This window comes from Pelophylax lessonae (assembly GCF_965119305.1).
Source record: "Pelophylax lessonae genome assembly, chromosome: 1".
Taxonomy (NCBI): Eukaryota; Metazoa; Chordata; class Amphibia; order Anura; family Ranidae; genus Pelophylax; species Pelophylax lessonae.
The window spans coordinates 771,092,469-771,118,081 of record NC_138768.1 but is presented as its reverse complement, the minus strand read 5'-3'; the positions used below and the strand labels follow the sequence as shown (position 1 = coordinate 771,118,081).

The 25,613-nt window shown below is 40.6% G+C and overlaps 1 protein-coding gene across 2 annotated transcripts in view; it reads left to right on the top strand.

Annotated features, from left to right (window-relative positions):
- The window catches only part of TBC1D19 (TBC1 domain family member 19), a 327,200-nt gene that overhangs the window by 169,156 nt on the left and 132,431 nt on the right, over positions 1-25,613 (top strand). For both annotated transcript variants that reach the window (XM_082267943.1, XM_082267942.1), the window contains 2 exons: positions 6,191-6,265; positions 13,891-13,953. In XM_082267943.1, coding sequence (XP_082124069.1) covers positions 6,191-6,265; positions 13,891-13,953 — 138 coding nt within the window. The remainder of the gene's footprint in view (positions 1-6,190; positions 6,266-13,890; positions 13,954-25,613) is intronic.

Here is a 25,613-nt window from a genome sequence, read left to right as displayed (position 1 = left end):
ATCAAAAAACCTGTATTCATCTTTGCATCACTTTCTTCCATATGTGATGGTAATACTAAGAAATACTTGCAGAGCACGTAGGCAATTTATTTGAATTTGCTTCTGCTTGTAGATTTTATGAGGATGAGAAAGGTAAATGCTCAGCTCTGAGACGTCTCCCTTTAGCAGTACAATTGCTATAAAGGTTAATTCTGTGTTACAAGAACAAAATCACCAAAATGTAAGCAAAAGCATATCAAATAGGAGAGCTTTCCACAAGCTTGCTCATTATAGCTAGCTTTATGTCAGTCCGAAGAAATTAAATGTAGAATTTGGAATACTGGATAAGGAATTGTTGAAAATTGTATAATGCATATTATTGCAATGAAAGTCTACTTTTTGCACATATTCTTTGGCACGGTGAGCATGCTGTCTTGATCGATTTTGTGATGTACCCCCCATAATCCTCCATCCCGAAACAAATATTTTCCTGCTGGAGCTCTGGAAAAAATCACTGCACAGAGGTTATCTGTGAACAGATTCAGTTATGGTTAGTCAGGTGTTCTATTTCATTTAGGATTACTGTTCCAGTTCAGTGTTCAGTGTAAGTGATAACTGGGGGGGAGCATCAGGGGGGTATCCTTTGTTTTTATATTTTGAGGTATAAGTTGTACCTCTTTCTCATTTCAGAAAGTTGGGAGGTATGACCATTATTGATAATAATGCAAAACACAGCTAAAAACAAAATGCCCTGCAAGGTTGAGTTTACTTTGCAAATGCCTTATTCATGCCTGTTTAACTTTCAACTATTCTATGTTTGATATTATATGCTAAGGCGAACTGTTAGGAGTGACAGCACATGAACAATACTGTATATGGCTCAGACTTTGATAATGTAACACATACATACTCTTTCTTCTAGAAAGTTAAAATGACTTGTTTTAGAAATCCTAATAAGAGGCCCTACATAGTATGCAGGTGTTCCATACATGCTGAACTCCTCTGCAGTGAAGGGAAAATCTTTCTGAAGAATCTTTTTTGCTTTTTTTTTGTAATATATAAAGTGACACTAAACTCGCTTAAAAAAAAAAAATCAGGGGGCGGAGCTAGCCAGAGACAGCGATGGACACCTGATTGCGGAGCTCCGGTACCAGCGGGAACATAGCAGCTCGTATTGGACCAACAAGACTCCAGTCTCACACCCTGTAGCGGTATTCTAGCTTTTAGACACCCGTGGAGCACCAGGGGACCATGACCACGTGTAAAATGGAGGGCGGCTGCTCTCAGAAGCTGATAGCATTCTTCAACCAAGGGCCTAGGCAAGATGGTGCTGGATCATCCTCTACCCCGGCCCCTTGCTCCACACAGCAATCTAATCAACGGGGTACAACCCAAAAAAGAAGCAGCCCACCCGATAGCCTGCAATCTTCCCCAGCCACATCAGCATCTGGGAGCCCAGAAAAATCAAGATTCCAGATGGATGCCTTGGATTCTGGACATGAGGTGAGTGCTCCTCATGACTCAGGGGATGACACTAGGGAGCTGCCAGACTCTGTTGATCTTTTCCTTATGAATAATCAGCCAGTCATGGACACTGTCATTAAAGATATGTTGGTTTCCCTGAGGAGCTCTCTTCAATCTGATTTGATACCATGTGTCCACAAGTTCAGTACAGAATTACAGTCAGTTTACTCTAGGGTAGATCACATAGAGACCAAGATGGGGGAAAATGCATCAACAATTAACGATCTGATAGATGCTGAACAGAGCCAAGATGAAGACATGGTTTAAATCAAGGCTAAACTAGCAGCCATAGAAGACCGGTCCAGAAGAAACAATGTGAAGATCAGGGGGATCCCTGAATCCGTCCAGCGGCATGAGCTTCATAGATATGTTGCTCAGGTATTCAATACAGTGATGCCTGATCTATCTGCCTTAGATTTAACGGTGGATAGAATTAATTGTCCACCCAAACCTTCCTATCTCTCTGTCAACATACCTAGAGATGTCATATTGAGACTACACTAATACCACGTCAAAAAATGACTAATGACTGTGACAAGAAATGGGGATCAGCTCCCTGCTCCTTACTCCAACCTTCAGTTCAACGCTGATTTGTCCCAATATACACTCAAAAGTGCAGAAATCTGATTACTATCCTAAAAGTGTTCAGAAATCATAGGAGCAGCTACAAATAAGGGTTTTCCGACAAAACTTATTGTGACCAAAAACTGAGCCGAACACGTAGTAGATTCAGTTGATAAAGGTGTGGCTCTTTTGACATCATGGGAAATTGTTCCTGAGTCCCAGATGCACTCCTGACAAGCTGGAAGCCCCACTAGAGTTGACCCTGGATGTCGCACAGTGACAGCCAAGTACACACGTTCACATATATAACCTGTTAATGGGTAACGTTCCTCTACTCAAGTTCTGCATAGGAGGATTTCCTCTGATCCAAACTTGTTTTTCTTTTTCCCCTCTTCACCTCTGAGTGGCGATGTGCCACACCCAACCTATATCCCTCATTGTTTGGCTACTTGCTGATGTTAACCAACATTACTGTTCCTTTAAACTTCCTCGTTTTCATAGTCAGAAGTTTCCTTCTCTCTCTCCGTACACCTAAGAGTAGTGGAGGGGTGTCCTTCCAGAGACCGGATACTCATACGCGTGCTTACTACATGCCTCTATGGTTTGCCAATCCAATCAAAGTAAGTGACGATAATGTACCATATACCACTAATCTCTATCCACTTCTTCTGTAATGGCAGTGAATTTTCTCACCATTAACTCTAAAGGTCTCAACCATCATGCATTCTCTGCATGCAAAAAACACACTTTAGCAACCGCGCACCTCCTAAATGCACTCACCCTAAGTTTCCCTTTATATACAATATAAACAGCAAATGTGGATACAAAAAAGAAGGGAGTGTTGGTGGCAAAAAGAGACTCAGTAGCTTTCAGGCTCCTCAAAGTGATCGCGGATCCTCAAGGTCGCTATATAATTCTAGTTTGCGACATCAACTCCACCACTTACAGTGTGGCGAATATTTATGCCCCCAATACCAAAAAGATCAGCTTCTTTCACAAGATCATGAAAAAAATCCACACAATACAACAGGGAATGCTATTGCTATGTGGGGACTTCAACGTGACTACTGATCCATCCCTCGACTCCACTTCCAAGTCCAAAAGACCTCCACTGTCATTACAGTCTGTGTTGAAAACATACGAATTATATGATGCTTGGAGGTGTCTTAATGCCAATGAGCGGGACTATTCGTTCTTCTCTAACAGCCATAGATCGTATGGCAGAATTGATCTATTCCTTCTAGACAAGTGGTTGCTATTTAAAACCAAATCCTCTGTAATCAATAACACCACTTGGTCGGATCATGCCTCAGTAAAGTTAGTAGCAGGGGAATTGCCCTCAAATAGCCCCACTTACATATGGTGTTCTAACCCCTTGCTTTTCCAGGATGGTCCTACCAAGTCTAGCATCAAACAACAATTTCTAGAATTTTTTGATTATAACCATATGTCGGTCGCTAATCCATTTGTTGTTTGGACTGCCCACAAGGCATTCATGACAGATATTCTCATACAACATGGGGGCGAGGATTAAGAGGATGAGACAGCAGCATGTCCAGGCTCTAACATCCAAAATGAATACCCTTGAAAACCAAAATATAACACAACCATCACCATTTTTGACAGAGCAACTGACAAAAAACTGCAACAATCTCAGATTACTTCTCTTGGAGGACTTTGAAAAAGCCTTAAGGAGACTCAAGATGTCCTATTATGCAAGTGGCAACAGGGTAGGGAAGTTACTAGCTAATTGACTTAAAGGACATAGATACAAAACTCAAATGCCATATATATATATATATATATATATATATATATATATATATATATATATATATATATATATATTCCATCCAAAAACCAAACTAAGCAATTGCGGATGCTTTTAGCCATTGTGGAATAAGGGAATTTTAGCCATTACTATGGTTCATTGTACAACCTTAAAAATGATCCCAATATACTACAACCCACACCAGCTAATATCGAGGCTTTTCTAAAATAAATTAAACTCCCCAAACTCTCAGAAGAACATCTCAACAATCCTAATTCCCCTACAACTGAATCTGAGGTTCACCGTATTGTCAACTCATTACCTAATAACAAATCACCTGGCCCAGATGGCTTTACAGCAGAGTACTACAAAACCTTTCAGGCTATCCTAACTCAATCCAAATTTAGATAATACTTGTGCTATAAATTCCCAATGTATCCTATCTAACACCTTCTCTGCGTCCAGTGCCAGGAGCATAGAAGGCGTTTTGTGTTTGTGCGTCTGCATGCTGGTGGAGAGGAACCTTTCCTATACTCACTGGGGACGTTATTCACGTGTGAAATTATATATGGACTTCACAATTGTTATGTATTTTCTATAATTTAAATGAAGATGTATTTATTTATTTGTCTATTCACTATTGTTTATTCACTATGGTGATATGTATTTTATGATGTTAGAGCGCGGGTTCCTTTTCATGGTATAAGTGTTTTTTACACTTTACAACACGCAGCTCTTTATTGTAGTGTATTTGTCTTGGTTATTGATTTGCGTGGGTTTAGAACCTATTGGATTCCTATATTTTCTTTTACATTGTAATGTTGCCATACAGTTTCAAGTGATTCTGAGTGATTCGTTACGGTGCGCTGCAATAGAATGCAGTATGTCACAGCACACTGCAGTGCAGCCTTAGGCTGCGTTGCAGTGTGAATGGGACACATAGGAAAGAATTGTTTCCTGTGTGTCCCTGCAGTGGTAGACGTTTTACTGTGCAGTAAAACATGGGTCAACACACAAAGTTTGAATTCAGCCTGAAAGAAGTACTAGGTATTTGCTGCTAGGGATGGAGATTAACAACAAGCCTGTCACTTTATCCTGTATGGAAACTGTTATTTCAGTTTCGGTTAGATGGTGGGGGGATTCAAGAATAGGTTCACCTTTGGAACATGTTACATCAAAACTTTGGGTGTAACATATTCTAGCTTCTGCTCCCCCCTGTGATAACGGACAGGGTTCTTCTCCCTCGCAGTGGCTATCACTTTTCAAATCAGCATGGCTGTGGGGGGCTCCACCCACAAAGTTATGTCATTCATTTACAGGGATCTGTGAATGAAGACACTACAAGTCCTGTCTTCCACCATGGCAGACAGGCTTATAGTGTATTTCTCAATGGAATACAGCATGCTGATCAGCCATCCATTCACTCTTCCTTCAGCTTTGCAACTAAAAGCCCGTACAGAAGTACGTCCATGAGCCTGACATTTCACCCGCGACTAACTGACTGGGGTGCAATGCTTTGCAAACCTCTGTAGGAAATAATAAATGCACATTTTCTTTTTTGGTGATATGTGCATTTATTATGTTTACCAAAAGGTGCACTTAACCTTTTATGCCACCCGACAGTTTCTGTTTTCTCTCATGGACTCTACTACTGGAGAGCTCTTTTGAGTTCAGTTTTGGGTCTGCACATCTACTTCGCCCATGATAAGAAGGTCTTACTCACCCTGTTGGATTTTTACATATTATTATAGAGGGTGCAACAGGATAAGCTGAAAAACAACCAAACTCCCAGGTGGATGGTGACAGAGTTTTGAAACTATGGCACAGAGATTACATTGGGCTTCCAAGACCTACAGAAAGCCTAAAGATGACTAAGGCCATTAGATTCCACCTATAACTAAAATATCACGTTGGGAGACTAGACCCTTTCATTCTCATTATATAAACTGTAAATTCTGGAGACATTTATGTCTCTGCATTTACCCATCTTGATCATGACAATTTTACCTATCACCCTTTGCCACAGTAGTTTTTCCACCATAACACAGCTGGTTTAGAATTACTTTTTTGCTCTTCAGCTGCTATAGTTTTATATTCTTTTTTTTTTCAGGTTATATTTCATGCTGTTTTCTTTCATAGGGGCTTTCTGTCAGTTTTAGTACTTTGTGTTTTAACAAGTGTTCAATGACATCCTCCTCCACACGCTTCTCAGTAGTTCTTTACGGCACCCTCAGTTTACAGTTATATAAACTTCTACAGCAGAGTGCACTTTTCCATCTGATGCTCTATATCATTTTTTGCTGCCAATATATCTTTCTAAAACTCTCCTTTTTTGTGACTCCATTTTTTCAGGACATCTTGTACTATGAGCAGCTTAAATCAAATGTAATTCAGCATGACCTTTTATCCGACAGCCTGATTTACAAGGTTAGTAATCTGACTTTATTGCTTTCTGTCAAAAGTCAGGAAAGATTTGTATTCTATCAAATTCATGTGAATTAATATATTTTACTCAGGCATGAAGGTGCTGTCATAAACACACTTGACACAGGAAGGCACTTTATCGCCATTTCATCATGTTATTCATAAGAAATGTGTTTAGAAGTATATTTGCATTCTATTTTTCATTGGATTGCATTCAGCAATGTGCAAACTCAAATGCCCTGTCATTAATTTTGGCATAACACCATATATGGGGGAGTACACAGGGGACTGGGGGTGCTAAATGTAATATAGCTGTTCTGTGGCCTTGCATTTTGTATCTTTGATTCATGACCGGTATCCCAGAATAGATCCAAGATGAGTATAGAGCCTAAGATATCTAAGTGTAAGTGTGTTCCCTTTGGTCACTTGAATTTTTATCATGGAATTATAATTTCATGATGTGTGATTAAAAGTTATGAATTTCAAACTGTTGCAGTCTACCTTGGACTTTGTTGCATGGTACCAACTACGATTTAGTACTATGTTTTAAGCAGTTCCATGGGTCATAAACGGAAGTGTGCTGTCTTATGTATGACACACAACCGGTATCAGATTTGTTACCCAGAATGCTTTGTGTCCAGCGTGTGTTTAAGAATTTCTGTAATCTGGAGAAGTGCAAATAAAATTTTAGCCACTTCAGATATCACAGCTGTGTACCCTTTATAGAAAAGAGCAAATTTGACACTTCTGCTATAGGTCTAATGATTCAGCAATAACTTAGATATTACTAAAGATAACAAATAGGACATATGCCACTTTTTCATAGCAGTATTTTTTTTTTTTTTAATGCAATCCTAAAAACGTACTACCTTTCCATATGGAAGAAAAATATATTTCCAATATATTTAGGTAAAAGATTTTAGAAATATTTTGAATATGGCCAAAATTGTAGCATTTCAAATATATTTCCAATATATTTGGGAAAAATAAATGTAACCGCTTGCCAACTGCTCACAGTATATTTACTGCGGCAGTCAGCCCCTCACAGGCAGAGTGACGTAGGTCTACGTCGCTTGCCTGTGAGGCTCTGGGGAGCGAGCGCGCTCCCGCGCGGTCACGGACCCCCCCGCGCGGTCACGGACCCCCCCGCGCGTGTGACCAGCGGACCCGATGATCACATGGATCTAGTATGTAGATCCGTTGATCAGTGTCCTTACAGCTCAAGCCACAACCAATCACAGTAGAAAGCACGCCCCTAGGGACACACACAGCCCCTCCCTCCCAAATAAAGTTAACCCCTTCACTACCAGTGTATTTTTACAGTAACAGTGCATATGTATAGCACTGATTACTGTAGAAATGTCACTGGTAACCCCAAAAGTGTCAAAAATGTCAGTCAAGGGTCCGATCTGTCCAGCCCAATGTCGCAGTACCGCAAAAAAAATCGCAGATCGCCGCCATTACACGTTAAAAAAAAAAAAAAAACAACAAAAATGACAAAAATCTTTCCCTTTGTTAGTAAACGCGATAACTTTTGCGCAAACCAATCAAAATACGCTTTTTGTGATTTTTTTTTTTTTACCAAACCTAGGTAGCATAAAACAAATTGGCTGAAAATGTTAAACAATTTTGATTTTTACATTTTTTTTTGGGGAATTTCATATAAAAAAATGTGAAAAATATTGTTATTTTTGCAAAATGTACGCTCTTTTTTTGTTTATAGCGCAAAAAGTAAAAATCGCACGGGTGATCAAATACCACCAAAAGAAAGCTCTGTTTGTGGGAAAAAAAGGACGTCAAATTCGTTTAGGTACAGCGTCGCACAACCGCGCAATTGTCCGTTAAAGTCACGTAGTGCCGAATCGCAAAATACCCCCTGGTCGTTTAGCAGGAAAATCATCCGGGGCTTAAGTGGTTAACCACTTGCCGACCGACGCACGCCGATCTACGTCGGCGGTCAGCCCCTCACAGGCAAAGTGACGTAGGGCTACGTCACTAGCTTGTGAGGCTCTAGGGAGCGAGCGCGCGCCACCGGAGGCGCGCTCCCGCTCCCGCGTGGTCACGGACCCCCCCGCGCGTGTGACTGGCGGACCCGATGTCCGCCGGCCACTCTGCGATCGGCGGGGGAGAGGGAGAAAGTCAGGCAGCTTGTGTAAACAAGCTGCCTGTCATTCTCCCCTCTGTATGAGAGCTGATCATATGGATCTACTATGTAGATCCGTTGATCACTCTGCATACAGCTGAAGCCACAGCCAATCACAGTAAGAATCACGCCCCTAGGGACACACACAGCCCCTCCCTCTCAAATAAAGTTAACCCCTTCACTACCAGTGTATTTTTACAGTAACAGTGCATATATATAGCACTGATTACTGTAGAAATGTCACTGGTAACCCCAAAAGTGTCAAAAATGTCAGTCAAGGGTCCGATCTGTCCGTCGCAATGTCGCAGTACCGCAAAAAAAATCGCAGATCGCCGCCATTACGCGTTAAAAAAAAAAACAACAAAAATGACAGAAATCTTTCCCTTAGTCAGTAAACGCAATAACTTTTGCGCAAACCAATCAAAATACGCTTTTTGCGATTTTTTTTACCAAACATAGGTAGCATAAAACAAATTGGCCAAAAATGTTAAAAAATTTTGATTTTTACTTTTTTTTTGGGGGGGGAATTTCATATAAAAAAAAGGGAAAAATATTGCTATTTTTGCAAAATTGACGCTCTTTTTTCGTTTATAGCGCGTGATCAAAAAATCGCACAGGTGATCAAATACCGCCAAAAGAAAGCTCTGTTTGTGGGAAAAAAAGGACGCCAAATTCGTTTAGGTACAGCGTTGCACGACCGCGCAATTGTCCGTTAAAGTCACGCAGTGCCGAATCGCAAAATACCCCCTGGTCGTTTAGCAGCCAAATCCTCCGGGGCTTAAGTGGTTAAAAATGTTTTTTTAAAATATATTTAAAATATATTTTTCTTCCATGTGGGTTAAAGTACCTGAATTTGCCCCTTAGACCAGTGGTTCTCAAATCCGGTCCTCGGGACCCACCAACAGGCCAGGTTTGCAAGATAACTAAATTACATCACAGGTGATCTCATTTGCTTCTCAGTGATTGCAGTATTCTAGTCTGCATCCCCCAAGGTAATACTTAAAATCTGGCCTGTTAGTGGGTCCCGAGGACCGGATTTGAGAACCACTGCCTTAGACGATTACAACTGTTTCACCAGTGTTATTCTTTAAATTTCCCCCTCTGCACAGAATCTACATCTTAAGCTTACCTGTCCTTACTACTATAAGATCTGTGCTTTGCTACCTGCTGAGAACTACACAGCTGCTGCTTCATACTGTAAGTCTCCCAAAAAGTCCACACTTCTTCCCTACTGCAATCTTCATTCATTCTTATAAAAAGGTGTCTACCGTTGAGATGTATAAGCATGGCCTTTCCCTAGAAATAAATAGAATTTGGACTTGCAAGGAGAAGAGTCCAGCCAAGAGAGCAACTCTTAGGCAGTGTCTGGAGCCAGAGAAGATTACAAGAGAGTCACCCACTTCACTGGAAGGTCCAGTCACCGGGAAGGAGGGGGTTTTAAAAATAATAAGTGGGTTAGGGAAGAATGAGTTTGTGGCTCACGTGGCTTTCTGTTTAACAATAGTAGTTGGTGTGAGAGGGAAATCGTGTGGCATTGTTGGGCCCATTCCTTTAGGATCTTGGGCACTGTGAATGGGTTAAAGTGATTGTAAAGTCTTGTCTTTTTTTTTTTTTTCTAGTAAAATCCTTCTCTTTTCAGGTCCCTGGCTGGAGCTCCTGGCCTCTCCCTCCTGTTTAGTGCCCCCACAGCAAACAGCTTGCTATGGGGGGGGGGACCTAAGCTGAGCTGTGGCTCCGTGTATCCATTTAGACATGGCGCTGCCATTCTGCCCCACCCCCTCTCTCTCCTGATTTGGCTAACTGAGTTTGAGTGACAGCAGCGGGAGCCAATGGCACCTCTGTTGTGTCTCTACCAATCAGTAGCGAGAGTCCCAGACGGCTGAGGCAATTGTGGACATCACTGATTAGAGAGGGAGCTGAGGGGGGGCTGCTGCACACTGAAGACTTTTTATCTTAGTGCATAGATGCATTAAGATAAAAAACCTTCTGACTTTACAACCCCTTTAAATCATGCATTAGTTGGGGCTTAGTGTCACCCATTTGAAAAGCCCTAAAAAGCTTCAGAACTGAGAACAGAAGGGCTGTGCCTATCTCCCCTATCTTACATTTCTCCTTTGTGTTATGTCTTTTTCTCCAGTGCACTTTCATTTCCTTTTTTCTTGTTCTATTCAGATTTATACAGTAACTGTGCTTATTTATTCTGCCATGCTTCTTCTCTAACTCTAAACTTTATGGTTGTAATTGCCAGGGTATTCAAGACAACAGTTTGAATACATTACAGTTAGGAATAAAAGTTGTCTTCTTAGCCCTGAAGCACAACATGTTATTTCTTTCAAGATGCCACTTATGAATGTAAAGCATATGGTAATTGAGTCTGGGCCTCCATAGGCAAGAGAAGTGGCTAGATGAGCTAAGTCTTAAAAGTAATGGCACTGAACGTCATTCTATGATGCATACTAAATACACTTCAGCTTATGTATCTGTCATTGCTGTATTTTAATGTTCATACAAATAAGCATTTAACGTTCATCCTTATGTTTCAAAGCTAAATGTTTTTCAATGGAGAGGGTGAGTGTGATGTAATCATCACTTACTCGCTTGTCCATGCCCATCCAATCTGTTAGTGTAAAGGCAATTTACAGCTTATATTGCAAACTACCAGAAGTACCATCATGCACTATATATACTGTTAAATAGTTAAATTCACCAATGTTTGCTGTGTTTTAGGGTAACACATTTAGGGAGAGATTTACTAAAAGTGGAGTGTGCAAAATCGTGTGCAGCTCTAGATAGAAACCAATCAGCTTACAGGTTTTATTGTCAATGCCTAATTGAATGAGCTGAAGTTAGAAACTGATTGGCTACTACAGTGCCTTCCGAAAATATTCGGCCCCCTTGAACTTTGCAACCTTTTGCCACATTACAGGCTTCAAACATAAAGATATAAAACTGAGATACTGTTGTGGAGAAGTTTAAAGCCAGATTTGGATACAAAAAAATTTCCCAAGCTTTAAACATCCCAAGGAGCACTGTGCAAGCGATAATATTGAAATGGAAGGAGTATCAGACCACTGCAAATCTACGAAGACCTGGCCGTCCCTCTAAACTTTCAGCTCATACAAGGAGAAGACTGATCAGAGATGTAGCCAAGAGGCCCATGATCACTCTGGATGAACTGCAGAGATCTACAGCTGAGGTGGGAGACAACCGTTTCACCAGTGTTATTCTTTAAATTTCCCCCTCTGCACAGAACCTACATCTTAAACTTACCTGTCCTTACTACTATAAGATCTGTGCTTTGCTACCTGCTGAGAACTACACAGCTGCTGCTTCACACTGTAAGTCTCCCAAAAAGTCCACACTTCTTCCCTACTGCAATCTTCATTCATTCCTATAAAAAGTTGTCTACCGTTGAAATGAATAAGCATGGCCTTTCCCTAGAAATAAATAGAATTTGGACTTGCAAGGAGAAGAGTCCAGCCAAGAGAGCAACTCTTAGGCAGTGTCTGGAGCCAGAGAAGATTACAAGAGAGCCACCCACTTCACTGGAAGGTCCAGTCACCAGGAAGGAGGGGGTTTTAAAAATAAGTGGGTTAGGGAAGAATAAGTTTGTGGCTCATGTGGCTTTCTGTTTAACAATAGTAGTTGGTGTGAGAGGGCACTACATAGGAGAAGACTGATCAGAGATGCAGCCAAGAGGCCCATGATCACTCTGGATGAACTGCAGAGATCTACAGCTGAGGTGGGAGACTCTGTCCATAGGACAACAATCAGTCGTATACTGCACAAATCTGGCCTTTATGGAAGAGTGGCAAGAAGAAAGCCATTTTTTAAAGATATCCATAAAAAGTGTTGTTTAAAGTTTGCCACAAGCCACCTGGGAGACACACCAAACATGTGGAAGAAAGTGCTCTGGTCAGATGAAACCAAAATCAAACTTTTTGGCACCAATGCAAAACGTTATGTTTGGCGTAAAAGCAACACATCTCATCACCCTGAACACACCATCCCCACTGTCAAACATGGTGGTGGCAGCATCATGGTTTGGGCCTGCTTTTCTTTAGCAGGGACAGGGAAGATGGTTAAAATTGATGGGAAGATGGATGGAGCCAAATACAGGACCATTCTGGAAGAAAACCCGATGGAGTCTGCAAAAGACCTGAGACTGGGATGGAGATTTGTCTTCCAACAAGACAATGATCCAAAACATAAAGCAAAATCTACAATGGAATGGTTCACAAATAAACATATCCAGGTGTTAGAATGGCCAAGTCAAAGTCCAGACCTGAATCCATTCGAGAATCTGTGGAAAGAATTGAAAACTGTTGTTCACAAACGCTCTCCATCCAACCTCATTGAGCTCGAGCTGTTTTGCAAGGAGGAATGGGCAAAAATTTCAGTCTCTCGATGTGCAAAACTGATAGAGACATACCCCAAGCGACTTACAGCTGTAATCGCAGCAAAAGGTGGCGCTACAAAGTATTAACTCAATAATTTTGCACGCCCAATTTTTCAGTTTTTTATTTGTTAACAAAGTTTGAAATATCCAATAAATTTCGGTCCACTTCATGACTGTGTCCCACTTGTTGCTTCTTCACAAAAAATTACAGTTTTATATCTTTATGTTTGAAGCCTGAAATGTGGCAAAAGGTCGAAAAGTTCAAGGGGGCCGAATACTTTCGAAAGGCACTGTATGTACAGCTTCACCAGATTCTGAGTGCTCCAGTTATAGTAAATCTCCCCCTTAGGCTCCATTCACGCCTGAGCGTATCGTTTTCAGGCATTTTTTAGGGCTTTTTCAGGGTTTTTTTCTGGCTTTTTTCAGGCGTTTTTTGCAGGTATTTGGAGGCAGGCATTGACATCCAACAAAAACGCTTGTAATCTGCCAAAAAAGAAGCTCATGTACTTTTTTGAGCTTCAGATGGCAAAACACTCATTTGTGAACAGGGGCCATTGAAATAAACGGGATTTTGCTTGTTGGGTGTTTTGAGACTTCAGAGATGAGCGTTTTACGAGCTGAAATACGCTTAGGTGTGAACAGGGCCTTAGGGTCCATGCAAACTGGCTTAAAAAACGCTGCTTCTAGAGGAGTTTAGCATTTTGCCTACAAAAGCAGCTCAATGTTATCCTTTGTGTCCATGGACATTAGGACGTTTAGAGGCATAAAAAAACAAAAAAAACCTTCTGTCTTGCATTTTTGAGAGCATTTTTTTAGCAGAGAAAAACGCTAAATGCTCCTAAGTGACTGTACAAAAACACTCTATATGAAAAAAAAATTTAAGCAAAAGAATTGGTGTTTTTTTAAACCTAGTGTACCTTAATTGTAATACGAGACTGATATTCCAGTAGCTAAATCTAGTGGTATTAGAATCTATTGAAATATGATTGCGGTGCTTTACGTTCAATTTTTTCACACATATATAAATCTATATTGCAATAATAACATATTACTCTGACATCTTGTTTTTCTTGACCTTTTTAATAGGATGTAAAACTGACAGCTAGCAATGATGATTATTATTTTGTATTTGAAGATTATCTTTATCAGGTAGGTCATAGTATTTGCATTTCATTTAGTTGAAAAACATGTGTTTAACTTCACTCTACTCCCCATTAATGCCTCTGTATGCTTACTATATGACATTTTGTGGACTACAACATGCAGATGAAATAAAAAGTGTAAAATATGCTTGTCTTGCTCTGCATGAAATTTAAGGTACTGACACAGGATGTGCTCCTCGCTATTTACCATGCCAACTTTGACCGCTGCTGGCGTTTCCAGCAGGACAGGGGCACTCACCTTCATATCTACTGGAGCCGTCCTGCACTCAGACCTTTTTGGAAATCAGTAAAATCCCTCTAGGCTGCCTTTTTGAGGTGCTCATTCCATTTACTTTCAATTTTTTGCTGTTGGGCTTATTTTCTATGAACCTAGCTAAACCCTTCAAAACACTGCTACGCCATGTGCTTATGGCTGCCAGATGCCTTGTATCGCCTAATTGGATAAAGCCTACCCCCCCCCCCCTTCAGATGCTAGAATTAAATGTATTGTATTATATTTTTTTTATATATGGGATACTTTGCATTAAGATGTTTAGGCTACTACAATGTTGTCATAGTACTGAGCCTATCATTGATATTTTAAATGTTGGCACACTGCTCATTATTAGTTGTCAATATTTGTTTTATATATTTTGAAAAAATATTGGTAGAGATGAAGTAAAAAGCACCACATCCCTATAATTAATGGTAACTACAATGAAGGGGGCAAGAATGGGACTTTAAAGGTGCAAATGATGGAGAAAAATCTGAATTCTCAAAAAATTGTACATTTTATTAAACATAGAAAGTGAGGACAAGACAATACATCAATATTAAAATTGGTAAAATCAAGAAAAGGCACTCGAAAATATCAACTCTACATGTTTCGCCATCTTCATAATATCTTCTTCAGGAGTTTTCATAGATATTTCTCAAGAGTGAACATTTCTAAGTGACAAAAAGAAAAACATAAAGAACACAGCAAGTGTATGTACATAGGGCATATCACAATGGTCCTAAATTGAGTGCCCAATTGGTTTGCATATTTGGAGAATATTGATACAAAGAAATGTACCTTAAAATGACGTGAACCTTTTCTTATGCCGGAGGTGGAGGCAACAACATTTGTTTTATATAGTTTATATTATTGTCCCCTGCCAAGGCACCTTTCTGCTGCTTCTCTCTTGTTTTATTGCTGCCCTCCAGATTGTTTCATGTTCTTTTATGGTGTGCTAAGTTTGTAAACTGATTATCTTAAGCACAGTGCATGGATCTTTTTGGGTTTTCTTTATATAACTGAAAAAAATCAATAAAAATTGTTATTGAAAAAAAAAAAAGATATAAGTAACTGTAAAATAATGTAGATTATCATTGGGGTAAAGGGTAATGTGACTTGTTGGAGGTTTTTGTAAAAACCTCAAGTGTCCTCGACTGTTACCAAAAATGTGCTGGGATTTTTTCTGATGACCTCTCCTATTGCAAATGTAGAAACATTACAATAATTTCAAGGAGAAATCACTTGAAATAAATGAACCACCTATAGCAACTTCTTTAAACATTCTAACACAGCTATGTTTTTTTATGATGAACATTATTTTTTTGCCATGGCCAGAAGTTAAACTGCCTTTGCGCTCTGCACTACTGTAGCGGGGCCAAAAAGACAATAACAGCCAAGTTGGCATAGTTACATTGGAGTCCTGGTGATCAGAATGAGGATGGGTCCTCTTTTATATTACTTATCTGTACAGAGATTAGTAACTGGTTATTAGCTGTGGCATGAGATATAGTCAGTGCTGGTGGCATCAGTCTGGTTTATTATGGTACACCTGGAATAAATGAGCATGGGGGATTTAAAAGCACTTGGAAGAAGAACTTCAGTTAAGTGGTTTGTAAGTTCCTAATGAAGATGGATATTGTATTTTCTTAGCAAGAGACCATGCAGATTTAAGAAAGGAGCTGTAAACAGCATGAAAGAGTTTGTTTTCAAAGTGGCAATTTACTGTTTACATCTGTCACTGATCAAAAATTATTGATGTTATCAAATGTTGACCTATATACTGATAGTTGTAAGGGCGACAAGATTTTTCCAAATGAAATCCAGGGACACCCAATAGACCACACCCACTTTAAATCCCACCTACAGAACCATGCCTACAAGTGTAGCCGCACCTTTAAAATGACGCCCACATTGGTAGCCACACCCAATAATGCGTGCCCACATTTTTAAAGGGTCCTCAAACTATCAGTGACAAACTTTTCAAAGAAGCTGCAAACGCTGAATTTGTAAAGACAAATAAGACTACAAGTAGGAGGCCCTGACACATGCAAGCATAGTCAGTAGGGATGGCTAAAAGTACCAATTAACTAAAGAATAATAATAATAATACAAAAAAAAAAGATCATAATGGGTCTCATAAATTGTTTATTCCCAAACTAACAGCACAGAATACATAGTAATAGTGCTTAATCCCTTTGCACCTAAGGGTAAAACCAATCTTAATGCCTAAGCACAGTTTTTCAACTTTGACATGTGTTAGTAAAACTGTACATATCATCACAACTGCTTTGTGCATCCAGGGGAATTATACCTTGTTGTTTTTCAGGACAAATTAGGCTTTCATGTGGTGGTAAATGGTAATGGATATCTCCTGATTTTTTTTTTTTTTTTTTAATCAAAGGAAAACTGGCCCATAACCGTTAAAAGAAAATCTTTTTTTTTTTAAATTTAGCTGTATATTTCTGATAACTTTCCACCAAAGAGCAACCCAAAATAAATTCCCCTGCTTCTGGCGATCACAGCCATACCACATATGTTTGTTAGTTGTTGATTGTACCCGTAGTACAGCCCAGAAACAATAGTGTGCATTTTGCTTTTTTGTATCCTACCTAAAACACACTGGCACTATTACAAATTTACAAATTAAAAATAAATAATTAAATAAATACTGCCCCTAACCTTTGACCCAACCACTAACCCTGGCACTGACCTAGATCAAACCTCATCTACCTGATCGAAGTATTTTTTTTATTTTATTTTTTACATGCACTTTTTTTTTTTTTTTCTCTCTGCAAGGAAAGAGAGAGATGCAATGTATCTCTCTCCACCATCCACAGAGAGAGAAAACATGGTTGCAGGCTTCACAGTACCTGATTACTGTGGCCGCCAATCAGGTGTTCTGGGTCCCAATTGTTAGTACGGGCACAAAGGGAGATAAGCAAATATGCGGCCCCATGGAAAAAAGCCCAGTCTAGTGGGGCCCCATATTTGTGCGAGGTCAGCGTTAAGGGGTTAATGACATTGGTTGTATGTTTGGAGTTGTCCTGCTGCAGAATGTATTTGGGGCCAATCACACACTTCCCTTATGGTATGGCATGATGGATAAGTATCTTCCTGTAATTCTCAGCATTGAGGACACCATTGATCCTGACCAATTATCCAACTCCATTTACAGAGATCCAGCCCCAAACTTGCAAGGAACCTCCACCTTGCTTCACTGCTGCCTGCAGACACTCAATATTGTACCACTGTCCAGCCCTTTGGCGAACAAACTGCCTCCTGTCACAGCCAAATGTTGACTCATCAGTCCAGAGCCCCTGCTTAAATTTTTCTGAACCCCAGTTCCTATGTTTTTGTGCATAGTTGAGTCACTTAACCTTGTTTCCACGTCAGTGGTATGGCATTTTTGACACAATTCTTCAATGAAGACCACTTGTGGACAGACTTCTCCGGACAGTAGATGGGTGTACCCGGATCCCACTGGATTTTCGCCAGTTCTATGCTAATGTCACTGCTGGACATCTTCCATTGTCGAAGGGAAATAAGCATGATGTATCTTTCATCTGCTGCATTACGTTTCCTTGGTCCACTGCGTGCAGGGTCCTCAATGTTGCCTGTTTCTTGTGCTTCTTCAAAAGAGCTTAAACGGCATATCTTAAAACCCCAGTCTTCTTTCATATTTTTGCCTGAGAGAACTACCTGGTGTCTTGTTCCTGTGCGCAGTCTTGCCATGGTGTATGACCTCTGACATGAAACTGTCTTCCACAACCTCACCTTAGTAGCTGTTTGGCTGTTCCTCACCCACTTTGAAGCCTCCTATACAGCTGTTTCTGTTTCAGGTAATGACTGGGTTTCAACCTACATATGAAATTGATGGTCATTAGCACCTGCTTGGTATAACTAATTCTATAAAATCCCTGATTTTGTGCAAGTGTACAAAGTGTACACATGTACGAATTGATGCTGGATTCAAGCCATAGGGTAGTCACACCATATTGTTTTGATTTAAAATTTTTGTCTTGTTTTTCGCTCACTTTGCATTTTATAAATTGGTGACAAAGTATATATATATTTTTGAAAGCATTCTTACTTAACAGCATTTCTTCACACCTGCACAGTACTGTAATTCCCCATTACCAAACAACGTAGAAGCACATACTCAGCCAGACCAGGCAGTGCTAAATAAACAGAACTGGTTTACTGAAGTTGACAACTTCACAGTTGTGTAACAGGTGTTGTACAGTTCAGTAATACACTTGTCATTTATGTGATGACTGTTACAAGGTTCCTTCTTCATTAAATAATTAAACATAAACAATAATCAAAACAATTACGCTAAACTGAAATGTTCAAATGATGGTTCCTCTGGAATGGAACCTCAACACAATAGATTAAGCAATATAAATTAATTGTCCCGAGCTGCTAGCCAAAAAATCCTATTGGTACCGGATAATAAGCACATAAATGAAACAAAATAGCAGCGCTCAGATAATAGTCCAAAGTTCTCCAGTGAAGCAGGACATAAAATATGAAAGAGGGGAAGATGGATCCACCACCATGAAAGAGACACACGCTGACTCTTACCGAATCCAGATGACTGCTGGGATTAGCAGCAGTCTCACACGCTTGTGCAATCACACAGTCTTTTAGTCCAGAATCCTCAAGTTCATAGAGAGGGACTCCACCAATATCTGCAATTCCACAGGGGCCGTACTGCGGGGTACAGAGACTGGAGGTGTCAGGGGGCACACCTGAGACTCCTTACCACCAGATGAGTGAGGAGTCTTGGGTGCGCCTCCAGACACCTCCGGTCTCTGTACCCCGCAGTACGGCCCCTGTGGAATTGCAGATATTGGTGGAGTCCCTCTCTATGAACTTGAGGATTCTGGACTAAAAGATTGTGTGATTGCGCAAGCGTGTGAGACTGCTGCTAATCCCAGCAGTCATCTGGATTAGGTAAGAGTCAGTGGTGGATCCATCTTCTTCTCTTTCACATTTTATTTCCTGCTTCACTGGAGAACTTTGAACTATTATTTGAGCGCTGCTATTTTGTTTGATTTTAATAATTAAACCGCTTTAATAGTAGTATAAACTGTGGGTTCAGCTGTGGCAGTGGTACACATAATTTGAGCTATGACACTTTCCACATGAATGGCTATTCAGTTATTCCTTATTCTTTACCCATTCCTTACACATACTTGGGTACCCTGAGTTCGGACAGATTCTCTTCACTCCATAGTGACTAAATCATTACATGTTTGGACTTCCTCCCGCCTCCCATGGCAAGAGCCCCTGGAAACTACTTGCTCTCCTCTATATACCCTCTAACAGGAAGCGACACAACCTCAGGCTGACGCATTATAGTCCACAGTTAGCCCCACCGTTACTGGAAATTAACCTTTCAAATGCAATATCACATATCATATCATGCACATGGAAATGTTAAAATATTTTGATTAAGGCATATAGATATATATATATATATATATATATATATATATATATATATATAGATATATATATATATAGATATATGTGTGTGTGTATATATATATATATATATATATATATATATATATATATATATATATATAATGAACTGTAATGTTATCAAGTGATGTCCTGGCACCATTGTACACAATGTATGCAGTGCAGCAAAGACCAATAATCTCACAAATGAAAGATATTTTTACTTTGGTGTGCACATTCTAAACCTTTTTAAAGGAAACCTCCAAAGGTTCCAAGTAAAAGTTTTGGACACAAGAAAGGCCGTCAGCAAAAAAACTCATCTACTTTTTCTGAAAAAGCTTATCCACAACAGGTGCTTGCCCATCTAACTGGCAGTAATTTTCTATTGCCTGAGAAAAAAAGCAGATCAGTGACAATTTAGATGTACAGAATTTTCTTTGTTAACTGGGTGTACAGTCCATAGACAGTAAAATGTGGTTATGACAATTAGTGTGATATGCAAAAACACCCATTTAAAGTCATTGTAAAGGACTTTTGAAAAACAGACATGTTTTTCTTACCTGCTGTGTGCAATGGTTTTGCACAGAACAGCCCGATCCTATTCTTCTGGGGTCATACATCATCGCTTTTGGTTACTCCCCCCTGCCAAGTACCCCCCTAGCGAGCCGCTTACTAAAGCCCTGTACACACGATCAGATTATCGAAAGATCTGTCGTCCGTTTTTTGTGGCATGTGTCGGATTGTTTTGTATGTGTTCTTTCGTCTCTGAGCATGCCTAGTCTTGCTCTTAAGATTTTTTCTTAGTTGAAATCTGTACTAATGAGACGAAAATCGGACGTTGTTTTGATGGACGACAAAAATTATATAGCCTGCACATCACGATTTTGTCAGCCGAAAAGTCGGAGTCGGCTGTCGAAAGCACCATACTAACAATCCGAAAATCGGCAGATCGGTCGTCGGATGAAATTTCCCTTCAGATTTTCTTATCGTGTGTACGGGCCTTAAGGCTGCACTTGTGTGGTCTCGATCCCGAGCTGCGCTGTGTGTGTCTATTGACACACCCAGTGAGGCTCGGCCCCCAACTCCTCTCCCTCCTAACTGGATTTGATTGACAGCATTGGTGGTCAGTGGCAGGCTGTATTAACTTTCCAACATTGGTGATCAGAAGCAGGCTGTAATAACTGCCCTCAACATTTATGGTCAGTGGCAGGCTTTAATAACCCCCCCCCTTCAACATTGGGGGTTAGTTGCAGGCTGTAGTAACCTCCCATAAATGATAACCAGTTGCAGGCTGTAATAATTCTCCCAACGACAACATTGGTGGTCATTGGCTAGTGGCATGTCGTAATACCACCAACAACATGGCAGGCTGTAATTACGCCCAATGCCCAAACAACACTGATGGTCAGTGGGTAGTAGCAGTCTGATATGAACCTCCAACAACATGGCAAGCTGTAATAACCCTCCAACAAACATTTCTGGTCTGTGGCAGGATGTAACCCCAACACATTAACATTTTTGGCTAGACAATGGCTACTGGCAGGCTGTAACTTTCCCCCTTCACACATTCTGAAGGGAACAGTATGCCAATGCTGCTACTGAAGGTTGGAACTTGAGCCAAGCAGGAAGGGACACCATACAAGGCTGATTCCCAAGGCAGGGACTGCTCGAAGGATATTGTACAGACGGGACACTTTACTCGATTCGAGGAATGTACCCAGAATCCGGGAATGTCATGTCAGCCTATAATATAGTTCATATGCTGTGTCAGACTTTACTCATTGCACAACTGCATCATCCTGCCCAGAGGCATAGTCTGAGTGAAAATGAATATGAAGGGGTTGTGTATTAGAACTCGGCAACTCTTGAACTAATGAAACAGTTAGGAAAGCCACAGTGCAATTAGCTGTCTAAATTACAAGAAAAGCAAACTGTTTTTATGAACGCTTTATCATAAACTCCCATGGCTAGACTCGCAGTATGAATTTAATAACAGGATTCAGGGGGAGGATTAAGGGGACATCTGCCATATTCACCTTATGTAACAAAGCAATATTGGATGCTGCGAAGAAGGGAACTAATTTAAATAAAATTACACGTCTTTTTAAAAAATTTCTGCTGCTTAAGCCAAATTGCATTTTTTAGTTTCTTAATGATGTATTTGATTGCAATGTCAAAATAAATGTCATGGAAGAAAATGACAGTCTCTCCTTCCCTTTCTGTCTGATTAAATACAAATTTGTCACACTCATTGGGATCTGTTAGAGTAGAGAGAGGGCAAGGCCTCCCCACACTAGTCTTATTATAAAGGATTAGTCGTTGCTGCGTAGGTTTCAATATTCATGCTAACATTTGTCCTCTGGAGAAGAGAAAACAAGGTCATTTATCGTTTACCATGTCTAGATAAATGATGCAGAGTTTTCAAAGTCGTTTTGAAATGTTACAGAAGCATTAAAGTGGAAGTGAAGTCTTTTTTTTTTAACTTGTACCTACAGGTAAGCCTATAATTAGGTACTGTGAATATCTCCTAACCTTGCACTGTTTAGGAGATATTCACTCTGCATGCAGCCGTTGATGTCTCCGGCTCATGCGCTCTGAAGGGATGGCATGCGTGGAAGTGACATCATCAGTCAGATGGCCAGAGCACATGAACCTGGAAGGATAACCTGGTGAAGATGGAAGCCCTGTCAGTGTTGACAGCACGCCACTAGAGGGCTTCGTGTTCTCAGGTAAGCATTTCATAATGTGCTAGTATAGGATGCATATTAGCACAATATGCCTTTGTCTTGCAGGGTTTTTTTTGTTTGTTTTTTTAAAAAAGGCAGTGGTTTACTACCGCTTTAAAGGTTTACTCTATTTCAAGTTGAATATTATTCCGTAAGACACTAAAACTGTCTGCTCAGTTCTTCTATTTTTGCTTCTGGCATTACAGTATTGCATGGGCCCACCAAACCCTCTTTTATCAGTAGTATGGTGATGTGAAAACCACTGCATGTGATGCTCGAGAAATATTTCTAAATACAACCACTGCAGACTCCTTGCAGACACTTAGGGCCCTTCCACACAAGGCGGAATCTGTCCAAGTGGATCCGCCTGCTCAGCGGGGGATCTCTCTGCTAATCCCTGCTGAGCAGGTGGATGACAGATCTGTGTCAGCTCTGCTATGCAGAGCAAACACGGACACAGCTCACTGCTCTCTATAGGGAGGTCATCCGTTTGTCATCCAATTCACCGGACAGATGGCGAATATATAAGAGAGAAGAGAGGGGGGGGGGGAGGCGCCACTAAGTGCAGTATTAAATAGGATGCATTTATTGCAAAAGATTAAAAACACTTACAAGAGTGTAAAGGGTAATAGGCATGTCTAGAGATAAAATGTCTGTCTCCTACTGCTGCATTCTGGAGGACTGGATCACTCCAACATCACTGTGGAATGTAGAACCACCGTCCTGTTTTTAGCGAACCGGATTGTATTAGAAGCCAGCGGGTGACATCCACCGCCCCATAGAGAACAATGGGTGATCTGATCCGGTCTGCCTGAAAAACGAACAGGCGGACCTAATATGTCTGCTGGTGTGAAAGGGGCCTTAGAGTTTGCACAGCTCCTGTAAATGCCTTTGCTCATGGCAGTAATAAGCAGCTTAAAAAACGCGCCTAAAGCCGTGATTCGCAAATGCGACTAGCCATTCATGCATTCTGTTGGCCAGAATATTAATGTATTCTGGCAAGAGGTTTGAATGAATGCTCAGGTTTGAACGAATGAAGCGTTAAGGCACACTTAGATGTGTCAAGTGTTTTTTTTTTTCTTCCCAAAAACTTCCTCCTCTCCTGAATGTGCAAGTGATGTTTTTTTTTTTTTTTTCAGCCTCTAAATGCTGCTCTATGTGTGTATGGCCACATAGGCTAACATAGCGGTGCATTTAGAGGCTAAATAAAACCCTCCAAACACCTATAAAAGCTGTGTTTTTTATGCATTCATTGTGTATGAGCTCTTAACCTAAGTTTACACCTATGTGCTTTTTTTTGCCTTTTCTGTTTTTCAGAAAGGCACTTCAGTCCATTTAACATGGTTTCTTATGGTACATGTTCAGCCCGAGGAGTTTTTGGAAAGGGCTGGGGACTTTTTTTCCTGCAGCAGATTGTGTTTTGTCTGTAATAGACTTCAATGGAGTCGCACCAGAAACGCAGGTGTTGTTGCATTTCTCATGCATTTTGTAATGCTTTTTGTGTTTTTTTTTTCCCTTTAAAAACACTGTATATAGTTGTTTGCTAAAGAAAGCCAGCCGCCACTTCCTTAACAACCAGAGAGTCATCAGCTGTCAGCTGAATGTAAAAAAAATAATTGCTACAAATTTGTGAAAAAAACTGTATGGGGTCCCAAATCCATACCAGGCTTTGGTGTCTGGTGTGGATTTGGAGGGGAACCCCATGCCAAAATAAAAAATGGTGTGGGCTCACCCCCTCATTCCATACCAGACCCTCATCTCAGCATGCAGGTCAGCAGGTCAGAAAAGCAAGAGAACGATTGAGCGCCCCCCCCTCCTGAACCATACAAGGTGGCATGCCCTCAACATAGAGGGGTGCTTTGGGGCAGGGGGGCCCTGCCCCCCCTGCTCCAATGCACCGTGTCCCCATGTTGATGAGGACAAGGGCCTCTCCCCCACAACCCTGGGCTGAGGTTGTGAGGGTCTTTGGGCAAAAGGCCTCTTTAGTCCTCTTTAACAAGGGGACCCCCAGATCCCAGCCCCCCCTCCCCATTTGAATGAGCTACCCATTCACAAAAAAGTGTAAAAGTGAATAAAGACAGGGGCCAGTTTTTGACAATTCCTTTATTAAAAATGAAAAACGGTGTCCCCCTATGCATAGTCAATCATGCTGCCACCACCATGAGCACCACCGGACCCGAAAAACAGAAAAAAAAAAAAGCTCTGCTCGCCATGAACGCTCCCATGGATTGCCTGCCCCGCATTGTGACATTTCCTTATATTGCTATGGTGAGGGGCCACCCAGCGATGTCACCTGGTGGAACCGCCCCCTGTGACATCATCGACTGGTGGATGCTGGGCCTCCCAAGGTTTTTTTTTTTTTTCACAATTTTTTATTTTTAGTTTTTTTATGGGCAATTCTTTTTACTAAATGGTTAAGACCATTCTGTATAGTACTAAGCTCCATGGTGGACTAGGACTTACTGTTATTCACAGGTGCTACCAAGCAGCTCAACATCTGCAAGTGGTGCACTAGCAGTCCCAAAGGGGCTTTTCCTCTTTTGGGTCGCACTGGAGGCCCACCTGTGTGACCCTATTTCAATACATATTCTACTGTATTTGAACTCCAAGGAATAGTCTGATCTCTAGCCCAGTTACGAAACACTCTTAACCACTTTACCTCCATAAGATTTACCCCCCTTTATGGCCAGGCAGTTTTTTGCTTTACGGAACTGTGTTCTTTAACTGACGATTGCGATGTTGTACATAAATTAAATGTATATCATTTTTTTCCCACAAATAGAGCTTTCTTTTAATACTATTTGATCAGCACTGGGTTTTTATTTTTTGCGCTATGAACAAAAAAAGACCAACAATTTTTAAAGAAAAACAATATTTTTTACTTTCTGCTATAAAACATATCTAATAAAAAAAAATGTAAAAATCAATTTTAATACATTTAGGCCAATATGTATTCTGCTACATATTTTTGGTAAAAAAAAAAATCCCAATAAGCGTATATTGATTGGTTTGCGCAAATGTTTTTTCATCTACAAACTATGGTATATACTACGATTTTTTTCATGCTAGTAATAGCGGCGATCCGCTTTTTGTAGCGGGACTGTGATGCTTTACAGGGGAAAAAAACAGCACATCCCTGCTGACAGGACAGAGCCTCTGTATTGTTTATGTAGTCAGAGCTCTGTCCTTTCTTGC